The 17,146-nt window shown below is 38.3% G+C and overlaps 10 protein-coding genes across 10 annotated transcripts; 7 read left to right on the top strand and 3 right to left on the bottom strand. All coding sequences in view use genetic code 12, as the record gives it.

Moving 5' to 3' along the window:
* Positions 1-386: 386 nt before the first annotated feature.
* Positions 387-1,091, top strand: CANMA_000354 (uncharacterized protein; the record flags this gene model as incomplete). Its single annotated transcript, XM_051815719.1, has 1 exon — positions 387-1,091. One exon carries the CDS (start codon positions 387-389, stop codon positions 1,089-1,091), a length of 705 nt encoding a protein of 234 aa, XP_051674039.1.
* An 852-nt stretch (positions 1,092-1,943) lies between these two features.
* CANMA_000353 (uncharacterized protein) lies at positions 1,944-3,050 on the top strand (the record flags this gene model as incomplete). The annotated part of the gene is made up of 1 exon (XM_051815708.1): positions 1,944-3,050. One exon carries the CDS (start codon positions 1,944-1,946, stop codon positions 3,048-3,050), a length of 1,107 nt encoding a protein of 368 aa, XP_051674038.1.
* A 162-nt stretch (positions 3,051-3,212) lies between these two features.
* RAD57 (putative DNA-dependent ATPase) lies at positions 3,213-4,892 on the top strand (the record flags this gene model as incomplete). The annotated part of the gene is made up of 1 exon (XM_051815698.1): positions 3,213-4,892. The coding sequence occupies one exon, from the start codon at positions 3,213-3,215 to the stop codon at positions 4,890-4,892; it is 1,680 nt and encodes a 559-aa protein (XP_051674037.1).
* A 313-nt stretch (positions 4,893-5,205) lies between these two features.
* On the top strand, positions 5,206-6,430 carry MAF1 (RNA polymerase III-inhibiting protein; the record flags this gene model as incomplete). The annotated part of the gene is made up of 2 exons (XM_051815688.1): positions 5,206-5,211; positions 5,357-6,430. 2 exons carry the CDS (start codon positions 5,206-5,208, stop codon positions 6,428-6,430), a joined length of 1,080 nt encoding a protein of 359 aa, XP_051674036.1.
* An 881-nt stretch (positions 6,431-7,311) lies between these two features.
* ARA1 (D-arabinose 1-dehydrogenase (NAD(P)(+))) lies at positions 7,312-8,298 on the top strand (the record flags this gene model as incomplete). The annotated part of the gene is made up of 1 exon (XM_051815677.1): positions 7,312-8,298. The coding sequence occupies one exon, from the start codon at positions 7,312-7,314 to the stop codon at positions 8,296-8,298; it is 987 nt and encodes a 328-aa protein (XP_051674035.1).
* Positions 8,299-8,492: 194 nt separating this feature from the next.
* On the bottom strand, positions 8,493-9,821 carry CANMA_000349 (tRNA dihydrouridine synthase; the record flags this gene model as incomplete). The annotated part of the gene is made up of 1 exon (XM_051815665.1): positions 8,493-9,821. One exon carries the CDS (start codon positions 9,819-9,821, stop codon positions 8,493-8,495), a length of 1,329 nt encoding a protein of 442 aa, XP_051674034.1.
* A 417-nt stretch (positions 9,822-10,238) lies between these two features.
* On the bottom strand, positions 10,239-12,962 carry PMS1 (ATP-binding mismatch repair protein; the record flags this gene model as incomplete). The annotated part of the gene is made up of 1 exon (XM_051815655.1): positions 10,239-12,962. The coding sequence occupies one exon, from the start codon at positions 12,960-12,962 to the stop codon at positions 10,239-10,241; it is 2,724 nt and encodes a 907-aa protein (XP_051674033.1).
* A 173-nt stretch (positions 12,963-13,135) lies between these two features.
* CANMA_000347 (uncharacterized protein) lies at positions 13,136-13,837 on the top strand (the record flags this gene model as incomplete). Its single annotated transcript, XM_051815644.1, has 1 exon — positions 13,136-13,837. One exon carries the CDS (start codon positions 13,136-13,138, stop codon positions 13,835-13,837), a length of 702 nt encoding a protein of 233 aa, XP_051674032.1.
* Positions 13,838-14,139: 302 nt separating this feature from the next.
* Positions 14,140-15,093, top strand: PHO13 (Pho13p; the record flags this gene model as incomplete). Its single annotated transcript, XM_051815633.1, has 1 exon — positions 14,140-15,093. The coding sequence occupies one exon, from the start codon at positions 14,140-14,142 to the stop codon at positions 15,091-15,093; it is 954 nt and encodes a 317-aa protein (XP_051674031.1).
* Positions 15,094-15,157: 64 nt separating this feature from the next.
* CANMA_000345 (Ca(2+)-binding ATP:ADP antiporter) lies at positions 15,158-16,828 on the bottom strand (the record flags this gene model as incomplete). Its single annotated transcript, XM_051815622.1, has 1 exon — positions 15,158-16,828. One exon carries the CDS (start codon positions 16,826-16,828, stop codon positions 15,158-15,160), a length of 1,671 nt encoding a protein of 556 aa, XP_051674030.1.
* Between the last annotated feature and the right edge of the window lie 318 nt (positions 16,829-17,146).

The following is a 17,146-nucleotide window of genomic DNA, read 5'->3' as shown; positions in this document are numbered from 1 at the left end:
CATACAGATATTACTCGGGAGCTCAGAAGCAAAGATTCTGGCAACTAGTTATCGAACAAGGGTAATCTGCTTACAAGGCGGCCCAAGCAAAAGATATCGGCTTAAAAACAGCTTATACTTGGAGAAGAAATTGGAATCGCCTTATTGCTAACGAAATTAATGGTATTTATAAAGAGCCAAAAAAGCGTGGTCGTAAACCTCTTCTCACACAAGAGCACAAACTCTTTTTGAAGGATTTGGTTCTTTCTGACCCCACTGTTACTGTGGACTTCTTGTTGGAAAAACTAAGGAGTACATTTGAAGGTGTGAAGGCAAGTATTTCTACTATTTATAACTTTCTCACCAAGGTATGCAAGTTTAGTCTCAAGAGACTTTCCAAATGGGCCATGAGACGGGATCTGCCAGAATTAAAACAGGAGAGATTCCAATGGGCACCCGAGCAGAAAGACAAAATTGACTTTGAAAAGAACTGTATTTTCATTGATGAGGCTGGTTTCAACATTAGTATGAGAAGAGAATATGGATGGTCGAAAGTAGGTGAAAAAGCTGTGCTTAAAGTTCCAGTCACCAGAGGTCTCAATGTATCATTCTTAAGAGCCATCTCTTCCAAAGGATGCGTTGACTTAAAGGTTCGACTTCCAGCCGAAACTGCCCCCAACAAGAAAAGAAAACTCGGTTCCTACACCACAGTCTCGGAAAAGAAGACAAGAATTGGCACCACGGCCAATCATTTCTGTGCATTTGTCAAGTCTGTGCTTAGAGAAATTGAGGCAAGCCAGGCACTTGAGGAAATTAAGTATCTGATACTTGACAACGCAGCCATCCATAAACGTCGTGACCTCGAGTTATTGGTGGCACTGAGTGGAATGGAGCTAGTATTTTTGCCCGCTTATTCACCGGCTCTAAATGCAATTGAAGAGTTCTGGTCAGTATGTAAGGCTAAAGTTAAGCGGTCAAACTTATCTAGAAAAGAACAATTAACTCCAAGGGTAAGAGAAGCAACAGCAAAGATAACCTTAGAAAGCTATCAAGGTTTCTGTAAACATGCCAGTAGCTTCATACCATACTGTTTAGAGAAGAGATCTTTCTAAACTGCATGGACTCTGGTGAATAGGAAGGGGACAGCTTTTAGCTTGAGAAAATGACCGCAAAAGCACTCAAGAGAGGACAGTAGAAAAGGACTAAGCTCAAACAAAAAAAAAATGATTCGATATTATTTCATACTTTTAATCTTGTTGCCTCGATTCTTCAGAATCAGGTTCAACTAGGTCAGAGGTGTGGAAATTCTTTTAGGTAAAGTTGTAGTTTGAAATTTTATGTCGCACTGTTTGAAAAATTATGTCATTTTAGTATGAAAAATAAATGTCGCTTTAGTATGAACAATTATGTCGCACTAGTATGAATAAAAAATGAAAACACTGTAAATTCGTATATGGCCCTGTAAAAATATCGCATTCAGATGTCGTAAATATCGCACTCTTGCATACTTAGCTACGAATAACGGATGATTATACTTGCGACATATTTTCGCCCTCTAATGCGATATCAAAAGTGTCTGTCTACGACTTTTAACACAGAGAGGATACGAACTTAGAGTAAGACAAAGTGTGAATTTATTCACAATGTAATGTGCGACTTTTTGAAAGACACAAGTGCAATATTCATCCTGAAAACACTGTACACTTAATGTGCTTCGGAGACTGAACTTTTGTGTAGTCAATTTTCCGGATGTATTTCTCTTTCGGTGCATATTTCCGTTCCGAACTAGCATTCCCTCAACAAAAATATTCTTAGCATTACTAATTCCATAGAGTCATATTACTGAAATGTTTAGTTTTAGCGACCCTCCGGTGTAACAACCACCCAAATAGTTACTTTCCCTTAGCTTCACTACAAGCTGGTTAACTTATTCATAAAACAGAGAGAGTGTGTAAAAAGATAGAATGGCTTCTACCAAACTGGTTATCATTGTGGGTGGCTCATTTGCTGCTATAGCGGCATTGAAAACATTAGTAGCCACCAAAGAAGTGAAATTGGACATCACCTTAATTTCACCCAATGACAAAGCATTTTTCAATGTTGCTGTTCCCCGTTTATTAGTTGAAAATGAGGTGACTATTGAAAAGACGGTTTTCCCCCTTGATGAATCGCTCGATAAATTGACCAAAGGCACTCTTCACAAGGCAACTCATGTCAAATCGAGTGTAAAACATGTTGAATTTAATGGAAAGGTTGTCACAATCGCAGATGGATCCAAATTGAGCTATGATAACTTAATTCTTGCTTCTGGAGCAAGATCTGTTTCACCTATTTGGAAGCTCGACTCAGTCGAGAATGTTGATTTTACATTGGAGTCAATTAGACAAACTAGCGACAGGATCCAGAAAGCGAGAAGCATTGCTATTATTGGAGGCGGAACTACTGGTGTGGAAACAGCCGGTGAATTGGGACACGAATTCAAGGGGCGAAAGAAGATTGTATTGTATACTGGTTCACTGGGCCCTTTATCTATTCCATTGCCTGGGCATGTGTCCTCGGTTACTGATAAGCTAAAGCAATTGGGCGTTGAAATTGTCAATAACCAGCTTGTCAAAAAGCAAGGCGAATCTACAATTGTTCTAGAGGATGGAACGACTCGGGATTTTGACTTGATTCTTGAGGCTCAGAAGTTAATACCAAATACCGAGTATTTGCCAAATGAAGTATTAGACAAGCGCAGATACGTCATTACTGATGATTATTTTCGTTTACGCGATTTCCATGATGTTATATGCCTTGGAGATATTCTTGCTTTGGGACAACAGTCGCTAGTCGATTTGGTATATAATCAAAACCCGACATTTTCCAAAGCGATAGCTTATGAAGTATTTGGTGATACAAAGGTCAAGTTGACACCCTACGTTAAACCTAGTAGGCCTACAATATTGGTCCCTATTGGTAGAAACGGAGGGGTCGGTGTTGTGTATGGATTTTCCATTCCTAATTTTGTCGTTTGGTTTTCCAAATCAAGAGATTTTATGATTCCCAAAGCATCAGGGTATTGTACTTAGATAGAGTGTAGTAATGAGATAGTCGTTGCTTAGATTGTGTATACAGTAAAATAGTTGGTGTATTTTGTTGTATCGACGCATCATACACAAAAATAAACCTTGACTAATAAAACCATCAACAAAACACCTTTTTCACCAGCCATTAAGCACCTACATGTTTATATGGATGATTTTAAACAATTGGGGCCAGATGAGTTTCAAAGCTCTCATAAATTCCCTTATTTGGTAGGTTTGTTGAACAGTTCTGGAAAAACCATCGTCGATCTAATCCACTGTTATGAATCAACAGATGATCATGCAGAACTAGCCAAACTAATCGACCGACCACTAGGCGAAATCAGCCAGTACTTTAAAGCACTACAAGCCGACTTGTCAGTAGCGCCGAGCGTGGTAAACAATTTATTTGATGAGGAGGAGGAAACAATCAGTACTGGGTTGCCATCGATCGATCAAGAATTGGGTGGTGGCGGAATTCCCGTGGGAGAAGTGACGGAAGTGTTTGGTGCTAGTGGTTGCGGAAAATCACAGTTTCTTTACCAATTGGTTCACCGTTGTATTGAGCAGTACCCTGACAGTAAACCTATTCATATTGCCACTGAAACTTTTATGGAGTCAAAAAGGTTACAGAATATGCTCGATGAAGGGTTGGGTTATCGGACAGTGGATGCAAAGTTGGAGCGAATATCCTACATATATTGCCCTGACTTGGAAAACCAGGACCACATTTTATTTACCCAATTGCCGACAAAGTTACAGCAGGACAAACCAAATACAAAACTACTTGTCATCGATTCAATAGCCCATCATTTTCGACGCGAAGATGCAATGTCCAATGTCAGTTTTATGAAGGATAAGATAGAAGAGCAGGAGCTGCAACTTGACGACGACCCAGGCTCGCAAGAGCTTAAACGACTAAAGAACAGTTATCTGAAGTTAGTGGGCAACAAGACAGCCAAGTATGCAACGCGATCAACTAAGCTACATTATCTAAGTCTAATGTACCGCCATTTAACCAGATTGGCGAGGCAGTTCAAGATCGCTGTCGTGGTGGTAAACCAAGTTAGCGATCATACTGCGGATTTTGCCAATTCAAAAACGTCTGTTGTTGACGATGATGATTTATCATATCCCTTGAATTTAGATTTCCAAATCCCTATAGCATCAGGATGGGACCCAAAAACAATATTCAAATATCTACCCCCGTCACACGTACAATTAAACGAACGAGATTTAGAGTTGTTAGATTTGGAATTACAGAAATCGTTTGATTCAAACTCCTCCTCCTCAAATAAACGAAAAAAAGTAACAGATGAAAATGGAACTAGATCTGTCCCTGTTGAAGAGGATCCGCGGATGAACAAGACAAGGATAGCTGACATACGTGAAACACAAGCAGATCTAATTATGAAAGCGCATGAGTTGAGGAATAAAAACACAAAAAGAATAGTACCTACGTTGGGGTATCCATGGGCAACCCGAATACAAAATAGAATCATGTTGATGAAAACGTACAAGCCCCAATTAAAGACAAGGGAAGAGTTGATTAGAGAAAGTGAAGCTAATGGAGGCGTAGATTTGGAAACTGGACTATCCTATGCTCAACTTTGTGAAGGATTCACCTTGGGAGCAAACGGGCGTAAGGAGAATCAGTCACAGCAACCTGCATCTGCATCTTCTCCAACATCCACTAGTGCAGATCCACAGTCAAGCACCTCTCTGTTGATCAAAGGCTGGCAAGTTGAACGATTCATCAAGGTTGTTCTGTGTTCACATAATTCAAGCAATGATAGATTCAAAAACTATGCCTTCACAATTGATAAACAGGGGTTAGATCAAGTTTAATTGTAGTGTTATTTCTCTGTGTCAGTATCTATCTGTATTAATACAAGTATTTATGCAATTATTACAGTCCCGAATTATAACACCCTATTGGGAAATCTACGCGTGACCGGTGACACAAAATAGGACGAGTCTTTGCAAGTAAAAAAATAAGAAACAGAACGTGGTCGTGCGTAAACAGAGCTCATAAACAAAAACTGGAAATTAGATTTATCAACAAAGAAAGGTCACCACTATTCGTTACAATTTACTTTCCATTCTGCCGTGAAGGATTTTCACTAATTTGTACCAAGTCAAGTACTACAACAGGAATACAATGAAGGTATGTATATCTAGCCTCCAACCACAATTCATATCCCGAGTGAATCTTTTCCTCGATTGGTATAGGGGGGGGTCAACCGACCCGCACACAAGCGGAGAGAGAGAGAGACTTTGCAACAAGATTCAACATACTAACTAAACCTTAGTACATTGACGAAATTGACTTAGAACTAGTCAATCAGGAATTAAATTTCACACTGTCTGACAACGCGTTGGAAATCAGGGGAGGTTGCGAATTATTCACGACGAAACCAATTGCCTCTGACCGGAAATTATTCAAGACCATTGATAAACATTTAGACCAAATTATTGAAGATAATATACTATCTCGCTCATTGGAAAGAGACCGACAGAGTTCGATCACTTCCTTGTTTGGTACAAGCGGAAGTCCTCAAGATGTTCGAATACAAGAACAACAACAACAACAACAACAAGAGCAACATCGTCAACGAAGGTCAAGTTCAAATCTGGGGAGAATTCAATTTCACAAGTCACCGGTTCCTGATACGAAGAATGCTGTACAAACAGACGGCACTTCCTCATTACTTTCAAAATCACTAAATGCAGCTGATGATAGTTTTACCGCTGAAGCAGACCAAGAGGAGCATGCAATTGACGACTCGCCATTTGGTCCGTTGAAGAATACTACAACAAGACGCACATTTGCTTACCTTATAGGTATTTTGAATCATACATTCCCCGATCAAGACTTTAGTAATCTTCAACCTGCTCATGATTTTATCAAGGTTCCCACTTCGGATTTATTAACCAAGTTTGATAATTTGTTATTATCATTGGGCAAGAAGAGTGACGTTCTACACTGGATGTGGGACATCCTTGACTCGTATATGGAAGTTTTACCCTCAAAAAATTCTTCTCCATACTTGGCAGCTCAAGATCCAGACGGAAATGACCACCATGAAACGAGTACGAGTAGGAAAAATAGCATGAATCTCAGCAGGCATGGCTCACCCCCAAATACTAAAGGTCCTATGGAAACTTGCAGTATTTACCTGTTTGAGCCTGCTGACGAGTCGATCTTTGAAGATATTTCGTACCCTTATCAGCCAATGTGGAGTTATTTCTGGTTCATATACAATAAGAAAAGAAAAAGAGTAGCTTTTATTCGTTTAATAGCTATCAACAAAGCTGACATAGAAGAGGACGAGTCTGACGATGCTAATGACGAGGATGTGGTTGGTAATATCGAGCTTACATAAGTGCATAGAATGAACTGGTTAATATATGTGTAACTACGCAATTTCAGCAAAACATTGGAGTGGCATATTGAGAAGTTTATTTTTGGGTCCATGACTGCTTTGAAGAAGTTACATTGATGGATCTACACTGTTCACATATCATACCTTGTTGCGAAATCTCCCTTTCACTACCATCTGATCTTTGATTAGAACCAAAAGACATCTAGTGTAAAACAATTACGCCAATAGAAACATGCAGCTTGTGCTTATTAGATGCAAGGTTTATAATGTAATGTTCTAACGTTTCATAAAAGACCCTTGTTTTGTTAATCGGGGGTCTTTACCCATTTTTAGTGTTTTTTGTGCAAGCCGTCTGCAAGTCAGTCATAATTTTAGCAACCAGAGAAATTGCTTTATTGTAAGTAAAGACTGAAACAAAATTATACCTGCTGAAAGCCAATGGAAATCCTGTGTTGCTTGTTGCCTGCTGTGGCTGTAACTCGCATGGTAGCACCTATGATTGTCTCAGAATTTATAATTGCTCCTCACACTTTTACATTTCCTGTGTTTTGTGTAATAAAACGTATGCGGATTTAAACTCCGGGGGACAGGGGATTGCCGTATAAGAACCATATTGTATATACGCTTTGAAAGAATACAGACACCAGAGCAATTTTAAACCAAAAAAAAGGCGGTAAGTAGCAAACTCTAGCAGCACTACAATCTTAGTACAAAGATTTCAATTACATCATACACTCATACTCACGCTTACAATTACAATTACAATTACATTTACAGTTACAGTTACAGTTACAAAGCAAAAAGTTTATAAATACTTGTTCAATCCTCCAATTCTTTACTTTCCTTCTTCTTAGCACACTACAACAAAACCTCAATTTTCCATGACTACTCCAATTAAAAAGGCTACTGACGTGTATTTCACGTTAAATAACGGAATCAAAGTCCCAGCCCTTGGTTTGGGTACAGTTCCACCTGATGATCCAAGCGAGGTAAAGGATCAGGTGGTAACAGCCATCAAAGCTGGTTACCGTCTAATTGATACTGCTTGGTACTACGGTACTGAGAAGTATGTTGGTCAAGCTTTGAAAGAAGTGTTTGATGAGGGTATTGTCAAAAGAGAGGATGTATTCATCACCACCAAAGTGTGGCCATCATTCTGGCACAGTCCTGAAAAATCGTTGGACATTTCATTAAAGACACTCGGATTGGACTATGTTGACTTGTTCTTGCAGCATTGGCCAGTTGAATTGCATGGTGATGAAAACGGTGAGCCAACTGCGCCAAAAGATGACAAGGGAAACTTGATTTATGACGATGATCCAGTAACCGGTACCAAATTCATTGAAGTTTATCAAAGTCTAGAAAAGATATTGGATAATACCAAAAAGACTAGATCAATTGGTGTTTCCAACTATTCATTACCCAAAATACGTCAATTGTTGCCTCATGTGAAACATGTTCCCGTGGTCAACCAAATTGAATATCATCCACAATTGCCACAACAGAATTTGGTTGATTTCTGTAATGAGCACAAAATCATCATCGAAGCTTACTCGCCAGTTGGTGGTACAGGGGCTCCAGTTTTGAAATTACCCTTGGTTCAAGGATTGGCCAAGAAATACGATGTTAGTACCAATGAGATTGTTGACGCTTACCAAATTTTGAATGGAAGAATTGCCATTCCCAGGTCATCCAACTTGGACAGAATTAAATCAATTGTCAATTTGCCTGACTTGAGTAAAGAAGAGTTGGACGAGTTGTATCAAATTGGTGTGGTTGATCCAACCAGATACACTAATGACCCTTGGGGTTATGGATTAGGATTCCGTTGGTGGGAAGGAGATACTTTAAGTAAAGAATTTGATTGATTTATAGGCTATTTAGGGAAATTTAATTAAATTTTGCCGATGCTTATTTTGTGAATTGCTTTTCTCTAATGCATCTTCGAATTGAGTGTCAGAAGAGGCTTGAGGGAATTGTCATAACTACAATCTTGTTTGATGTGGTGGCATCAATTACCTCTTTGTGATTACATCTCTTTCAAAACTTTAATAGTTCGATTTTACGTAGCTTGTTTCTTCTTAACACTACCACCCTCATCTCCTTCTCCTTCTCCTTCTAATTCACGCTTAAGCAACTTCTCCTTAGCCTCATTTGAAGTAACCATCAAATCATTTTCACCTGCAACTTTCAACAACCTAGTATTTTGTCTTTCACCATCAACTTTTCTGAAATATGGCTGGCATCGCCAATAAGGCACAGTCTTGTATAAGCCACCCCAAATTTGTAATTCACCATCAATAACTACATCCAAATCATTAAAATTTGGCAATGTACGAATCTCCTCTTTAACTATTCTCTCAACCTCTTCAACAATCTTTTCCCATTCATCTAATGAGGAATGTACACTAGTTTTGCCAATCATGGGTCGTAATTCCGTCCTCACATTTAAAAACTCGTGCATCAACTTGAAAAAATGGGACTTCATTGAATGTCGCGATGCAGGGTGAGGATCAACCGATTTGACAATTTCAAAATACTGACGCAAGATTTTATCGACTCGAGGAAATTGCATATCTATATCATCTGTCTTGGTACAAAATACACCTGGGTTGTACAAGTTCCCTTCGGCTGACATTACTGCGTCACAATTCGTTTCATCCTGACACCGTTGTAAATCAGAAGAATACAAGATATTTCCATTGGCGAAAAATACTTGATCTTGTGGTAACTTATCACGAAGGTGTTTTAAAATTTTCCAATTGGCTAGTCCTGTATTTTGTCCCTTCATTTCTCTTGTTCTTCCGTGCACGGTGAGAAATTGAGCCCCTGCATCCAAGACCATTTGGGCATATTGTAGCGATTTATCATAATCATCATATACTCTGATCTTGGCAGTAACCGGGATAGATAAATTGTCATGGAGCTTTTTAATCAAACTGTGCACTAACCCCCAATCATCCATTAAAAATGACCCATATTTACCTTTTTTGGCAATACCTTGTGGACATCCTAAATTCAAATCAACGGCATCGCATTGGTTTTCGACGAGTTTGGCGGCTTGTAACAAAATTTCAGGGTCATTAGCACAAAACTGAACAACTAAAGGACGATCGTACTTGGGATCCCCATCTTGATCATTAAACATGCTTTGACGATACTTGTCGCTAGTTACAAATAATCGAGCATGAAACATGGGTGTATAACATAAATCAGCTCCGTACTTGCGTGATAGTATTCTCCAAGCTAGTTCTGATTGGTCCACCATTGGCGCTACAATAGTTTTAGGTTTGCCTATGGTGTTATACAACTCTCTTCCTGGAAGTTTGCCTGGTTTAGATTGTTGCGAAGATGACGTAGTGGTGGTGGTTGTTGTTGCTGGAACAGTCATTTCAAGATTTGTTGGTTGTTCTGAATGCAGGAATAATGCTAGATTTCTTTGAATAATTTTTGATCTAATGGATATAAAACGAATCGGCAATCTCTGGTTGCTTCTTCCAAATATAAACATATATAAAGCGACCAAATGATTGTAGATCAACTTTGAGATGCTTTTTCCTTTTGGGAACAAAAAAAAAGAAATTTGCAATTTTTTATTTTTTTGCTTTTTCGTGCGGCTGTTGCTTTCAATTTCAATAGAAGAGACCTGATCATAATCATCAAGCTATCTTTCACGTAGCATAGAAATCATCTTATAAATGAAAGGATTTGGAAGAGTCAATTATACTTTCTATGATTTATAATAGCCGGTTGCAAAAAGTAAAGCAGTCTACACATAATTAACCATTTTCGATTTGTCATCGTCTACTCACAAACTGTAATCAAAGTACTTACTTTTCCAATTATCTAATTCACTTAAGTGTCTCATTGTGGGTCTTCCATGTGGACAATTCCAGGGCTTATCAAGCCGACTTAGATTCTGGACCACTTGCGTCATCTTGCCTCGTGATAACGATGATCCAATCATTATACTACTTCGACACGCCTTCATCGCAAGGATTTTCCTAATTTTGGAGCATTTGATATGCTTATTACTTGGTTGTTCATTGATCAAATTAATGAGTTCCATAAAATCATTAGTATCAAACATGATGTTTTTGTACACCGGTAATGAAGTAAGAACAATCCTTGATCCGAGTTTGCTTTCATTGTCAATAGTGAATTTGAAACCATTGTTTCTAAATACTCCCTCATGATCAATAACCAACATTTCGTCAATAATATTCAATTCAAGTACTTGTGGTCTTATCAATGATTGATTTTGAATGCTATAATTCTCAATCAATTTTTCAAAGTTGTATTTCTCATCAGAGGCGTGTTGATCTATTATGAATAAATTAGCTCCATGATGAACCAAAATAAACCCCAAGTTGAACTGTCCCACCAACTTCATTTTAAGAAAATCCGATTTGGAAATGTGATAGATTCCTTCATCTTCCAATGTCTGGTTGACTTTTATAGTCTGGCTATCCTTTACATCTTCGCCAGTGTCAAAATTTCTTAAAGTGGCTATCTTTGATAGTAATTCTTGGGACGACTGTTTTCTCCTCTTTGCGTACAAATTTGATGACTTGTGCCTCTTTGCTGGTCTTTCCTCAAACTCCTCATCACCTATTTTAATATACAAGTTTTCATCACTTTGGTTTGCCTGCATGGGGTAGAAGTTTACCCCGTGGTTATCTTGCAATTCACTGACCTCAGTTCGAGTTTCAGGTTCATTGTAGGAAAAATTTGACAATGCCTGTGAGGTGTGGACCAAGTCGCTAGGTTTGCTTTCTATTGTGCTTAGTCCCTTGCATGTTGTAGTCTCTACTGGAGGCGTGGTAGTGTTAGTCAATTCAGTTGAAGCAGCAACTTTGTTCTGAGAGGTTTCATATGCGAGTTTAGCCTCCTCTTTTTCTTCCTCTTCTTCCTCTTCTTCCTCTTCTTCCTCTTCTTCCTCTTCCTCCTCTTCTTCCTCTTCTTCCTCTTCTTCCTCTTCCTCCTCATTGTCAGTATCAACTGTCACCTCTTCGCGTTCATCATCAACGTTATTCTCCTGTAGCTCCGGTTTTAAAGAAGCTTGACTAGGACCTAAGCTGCGTTCTTCAATTGGATCAAAAACTTCGATACTGCTTCTCCTATGTATTTGAGACGACGACGGGCGTGTTTCTTCAACTTTATCCAGATCTTCATCTCCTGATTCTTGACAGAATAGTGACTCTGTTTTTGCCTTTGATTCGTCTGTTTGGCCAACTTCAAATTCCTCTCTCTGCATCAAATGTTCTTTGACATCACCATCACCGCCACCCATACTCTGATCCATTGAAGCTGGATTCTCGGTGTCTATACTGTCTATAGTTTCACCTTCTTCCTTCTTTATAAACTGTTTAATATCGATTGTACGAGCTTTGGTTTTCTCTCGACTCGAATTGGGTGTCTCTCCCACAATAGTTGTACTATGCTTATTAAATGGTATTTGCTCCCTTGAACTCTTTGGAATAATAACTCTATCTTGCATTGTATAAAATTCGACAAGACGTTCACGTATAGCTTCTAAGATCCGGGACTCGTTATGAAGCAAAACATTCGTTTTGTCGGGTAAGACATTAACATCAATTAGTTCGGGGTCAATTTCAAGATTCAATACATATATCGGATACTGTACATGGTTAAACGACTTGTAAACCTCGTTTATCAACATCGTCAACTTTCTAAACACAATAGGTCGTTTATTGACAAACAAAAATTGTCTATCGGGGGTTGATCGTCCTAATCCAAAGGAGTATGATGAAATATGACCACTCAATTTTGTATTGGGATCAATCTCAATATCAACATTGAGGAGGTTGGTATTTCCATTATTTCCGTATATTGTTATCAAATTCTCCACAGTTGTATTATTATCTCCCCCCTTTGATGACAAAACCAATTGTTTCTTGCCATTGGAATTAGTATTTGTCACTTCAAATTTGATTTCAGGATATATTAGCAAATAATTTATAATAAAGTTGACCGCCTTATGGAACTCTCTTTTGGAATTTTTGATGAAATTCTTCCAGCGCACGGATAAATTCTTGAACAAGTGCTCAATTATAATTGTAGTACCTGATTTATTGCTCATACCACCTAATTTGGTCGTTTCTTCTTTCAAATGTCCACGTTGGTCGTACTTTAAAGTGTAGTTTCTCGGATAAGTATCCAAAGTCAGAGTAGTGATTGTCACTTTTGTAGACAAGGCACAAATCGAATTTAATGCCTCACCTCGAAATCCCAATGTTCCCAACTTGGACAAATCGTCAAGATCGTTTATTTTGGAGGTATGGCTCCGGAGACACACGGTTCCAAAATCCTCTTTCAGTATCCCCTTTCCATTATCTTGAACAGTTATTGCTTCAATTCCGTAATTGTTGAAGTTGATTACAATTCTTGTTGCTGAAGCATCGATAGAGTTTTCTATTAGTTCCTTGATAATTGATCTAAGGTCAATGATGACCTGTCCTGAAGTAATTTTGGAGATATCGGCCACATTTATACTTTGAATCAGCGACATAGATACAGATTGAGTCTAAACAATTGTTGATGGTAAAGTTTGTATTTCCTTGAGCGCGTCTATTTTCAAAAATAAGAATTGAAGATGGCGCGACGCGCAAAATATATGAAGATGTGGGGGAGAAATGAGACTACTGACATCAGTTCATAGCCCTGAAATAGATAGGTGCAAGCATGAAATTGAAGAATTTGCTTGCCAGAGAAACACCCAACATCCCCCTAACTATAAACAACCTTTTATTGGTGTTTAAAGAGTTTCTTTCAGTGTGGTTGAATCAAATACTTTACTATAACAAAGTTTACGATCCATTAGTGTTTGATGAATATAAAGCATTTGATGTCATTGTATGGATGAATAGACATCCACATCTAGAAAAGTACATCGATGACTTGTTCTTAAACATCATCAACAGCCTAATTATTAATAAGAAACAATCAAATGGGCTAGATAAAATTACATGCTTAGTATACAATACACGGGACGACACGGTAGTGAGAAGCTACTCAATCAAGTTTCATCAATTCATCTTGACCTTGAGCGAGACAATTGCTGAATTAAAGATCAATGATGACCATGATACATCTTCGATTTTGAGTTTGCCAAATACAACATGGACTGAAATATATACTCAATTTCAAACAACACTATTTCAACATATACAACACTTGCGTAAAATCACAATCTCAGAAAGCCAAGGGGAACAAATTTTTTTTAAAATTACTGTGGGTTTGCTTGAGGAGATTTATGCTGGTTCCAACTGGGTGAGACTAAATGAGAGCAAACAACATAATCGCGTGGAGAATATACAGGTGTTAAGTGAAGCAGATCTAGGGGTTTTAAACTTTACTATTGAAAGCACTGACAATAGTGCCTAATCTGTGAGATTACAAGAGATGTCACTTGTGAGGTTTCTGGTGTATTAAAATAGGTTTCGGGTGATGTTTTGCTGGCATTAGATATGAACCGATTTCATCTGGAGCAACCTTCATAGTTTTCGTGATCCACACGGGAATAAAAAGACAGAGAATTTGAACGTTTTTGGTAACTCCGATGAAAATGAAATTCATCACCGATACAAAGCCATCATAAAGAAATACCGATTCTATATATCACAATGTGTCCCTATTAAAAATTACAACTATTTCTTTGGTCTATCCTTTCTTCAACCATCTTTACTATGACCAAGAAAGCTAATCCTTCAAAAATTACCACCAAAAAGGATGCTGAGCTATTACTTGATAAGTTTGACAATTTTTTGATCGATTGTGATGGGGTGATTTGGTTAGCAGAGACGCTTATTCCAAAAGTGACTCAGTTTCTTCAATTGTTAGAACAACATGACAAACAATTTGCATTTGTCACTAACAACTCGTCAAAATCACGCCAAGCTTATATCAAGAAATTTGAAAGCTTGGGTATACACGGCATCAAGAAAGAACGTATCTATACCACAGGATATTCAGCAGTGTTGGAATTGAAAAAAATGGGCATTCCTCTAGGTTCGAAAATTTGGGTATTGGGTGATTCGGGAATTGAAGAAGAGTTGGGTGATGAAGGATATATAGCTGTGGGAGGGTCCAACCCTTTACTAGACCAATCATGGAGTCCCAAAAACCCATTGCTCAGGCTCGATCCCGAAGTGAAAGCAGTCATTGCTGGTTCAACTGTTGAGTTCAACTTTATGCGGATTGCAACTACTTTACAGTATTTGATGTACAATAACAAGAGCATACCTTATGTTGGAACGAATGGAGATCGAAACTATCCAGGACCAGATGGTTTGATTCTCCCTGCCGGTGGGAGTATGGTAGAGTATATGGCATACTGTTCTAGCCGAAGCTATATTGATGTCGGTAAGCCAAGCAAGACTTTTGCCGATATCATTTTTTATGATACTGGGTTTGACAAGTCTAAATCAATTATGATTGGTGACACATTGTATTCTGATATTAAGTTCGGCAATGATGCAAATTTGGGTGATGGTCATGGCACTTTGCTCGTTTTATCGGGTGTAACAACTGTTCCCGAGTTGAAAGATTTGATTGCCAGTACTAACCAACACGGTGATGACCTGTTGGTTCCTCAATTCTATGTCGACTCTTTGACAAAATTATATGAACTTTTACAGTAATAGAGACAATTTCAATAATGATATATGCGTAGTTTTTTTTAAAATGCAAGAAAAGGATAGATATCTAGACTGTATTATGTAGTCCAAACAAGTTTTTCAAATTCTCATAAACAAAGTATGAGATTGAAACAGCCGGTGCCACCTTCGCCAAATTGGGAACCAATCCTTTGTATAAACCGGGATACCCTTCTCTGGCAATAGTTTTTCGAAACACATCAAAGAATCCAGAATATGTATATGGGTGTGCATAAGTTCCTTGTGCTTGTAATCTAGTTCTTAACGAGTTGACGGGGTAGACAACAGTAGCACCAAAGGAACCGGAAAGGGCTCCTAGTGATAACACCATATAATTTGGCAACTTGACCTCATCTTCACTTACACCCAACTTTCTTGCCTCTCGTTTGATTAGCCATGTCTTTATTGTTTGAAATGTACCCAAATCAAGAGCAGCATAGGGAAATATACCACTTACACCCGCTAGAATACCACGGTAAAACACACGCATACCACCTTCGCGATATAAATCTTTGGCAGTTTGAACTAACAATGCGTTACCTTGTAGTGAGCTGTCCAATTTAGAGCATTGTAATCTAAATTTAAGCGTATCCACTGGGTAAACTGCAAACTGGGATACAACACCACCAAATCCACCGGCCAAGTACGTCGATACTTTGGAGATTTGAGTTACATCTTCAACTCCTTCAATACGAGCAAAGAACCTCTTGGCTGCTTCAAAGGAACCAAACTTCATCGCTGATTCTGGGAAAACTTTCAACACATTTAAACCATTTCCAACATAGAACGCCTTGATGCCGCCTTGCAACCACAATGTTCTTGCTGCTTGCACTATAGGAGAACGAATGGTTTTTTCCCTTAATGTTGTTGCTTTTGTCAGTTGAATATGTTTTTCCAATTCGGCATGAGCTAATTTGGCGCGTAGTTGATCAATAACATGTTGTTCAGCACCCGAGGCAATTTGACGCGCAATCTCTTCTTTTGAATGGAGGATAGTTGAGGTCAAGTCAGTCCTGGCAATTAAAAACACCTTGATTCTATCAAATGGAGCGGTGCATGTCCTCGACACTACCCCTGCTAATCCACCAGCAAGGAAAAACCCAAATCCATTGAGAAATTGGTTGATTAACGTGACATCACCATCGGAACTGACACCAAAATTCTCCACCACAAATGTGTACGCTGTTCGTATTCTAGAGCCGTGTAATCGAGGCATCAAGATCAAAAACTCCCTAAACTCGTCATAAGTTATATATCCATCGTTTTTGTAGTCGATTCGTTTGAAAAGTAGGTCGACATTGACCTTGCTTGCGTTAAGATTCAAGTGATGTTTTAAATACTTGACAAAATCGGCTTTATTCAATTTCCCATCATTATCCTCGTCAATCTTGTTGAAACCTTTTAGTATTTGGTCGTCTGTTGTTGACAAGTACTTCTTAAAGTCGTTGAAATCGATAATTTTGTCCTGGTCCTCATCAAATGAATTAAACACTTGTTTCATAAGCTCACGGTTTTCACTTATAGGATGTTTTAGTTTCCTCATTGCTTTAGTGAAATCTCGAAACGTTATTTTACCATTCTCTTCAATATCCAACTTGCGGAAAAGCGTTTCATAATCGTTGGGTTTTGCTGGTATGATGATATCTTCTCCGTATTTGTTTTCTCCTGATGAAGAGTCATTTGAAAGGTACGAAGACGCCGGAGTAATGTTCTTGGGCATTGTCTAACTTCAGGTATAATAATGTCTCTAATTTTAAGCAATAAATTAGTAGTGTGACTTTTTATATTAAATGAGAATGCAGCGTATAAAAAGTGAGTGGTGTGTGGGTTCTCTAGCACTGTGTAAGATCTATTCTATTCTATTCTCTACTTGCTTAGCTGAACCAAATCGATCGTATCATTGACCCAAGGACTTCGTTTGTGAATTACAATTGGATGATGAAAAATAAAAAATAAAAAATTTGGAGAAAAGTTAACCCTTCGCGTAATGTCAACTTTTTTTTTCTTCCGTTGTTTCTTGTACGACAATTGTTTTACT

This window comes from Candida margitis (genome assembly GCF_024628925.1).
Source record: "Candida margitis strain CBS 14175 chromosome Unknown scaffold73, whole genome shotgun sequence".
Classification (NCBI taxonomy): Eukaryota; Fungi; Ascomycota; class Pichiomycetes; order Serinales; family Debaryomycetaceae; genus Lodderomyces; species Lodderomyces margitis.
This window is presented reverse-complemented; position numbering and strand designations above follow the sequence as displayed.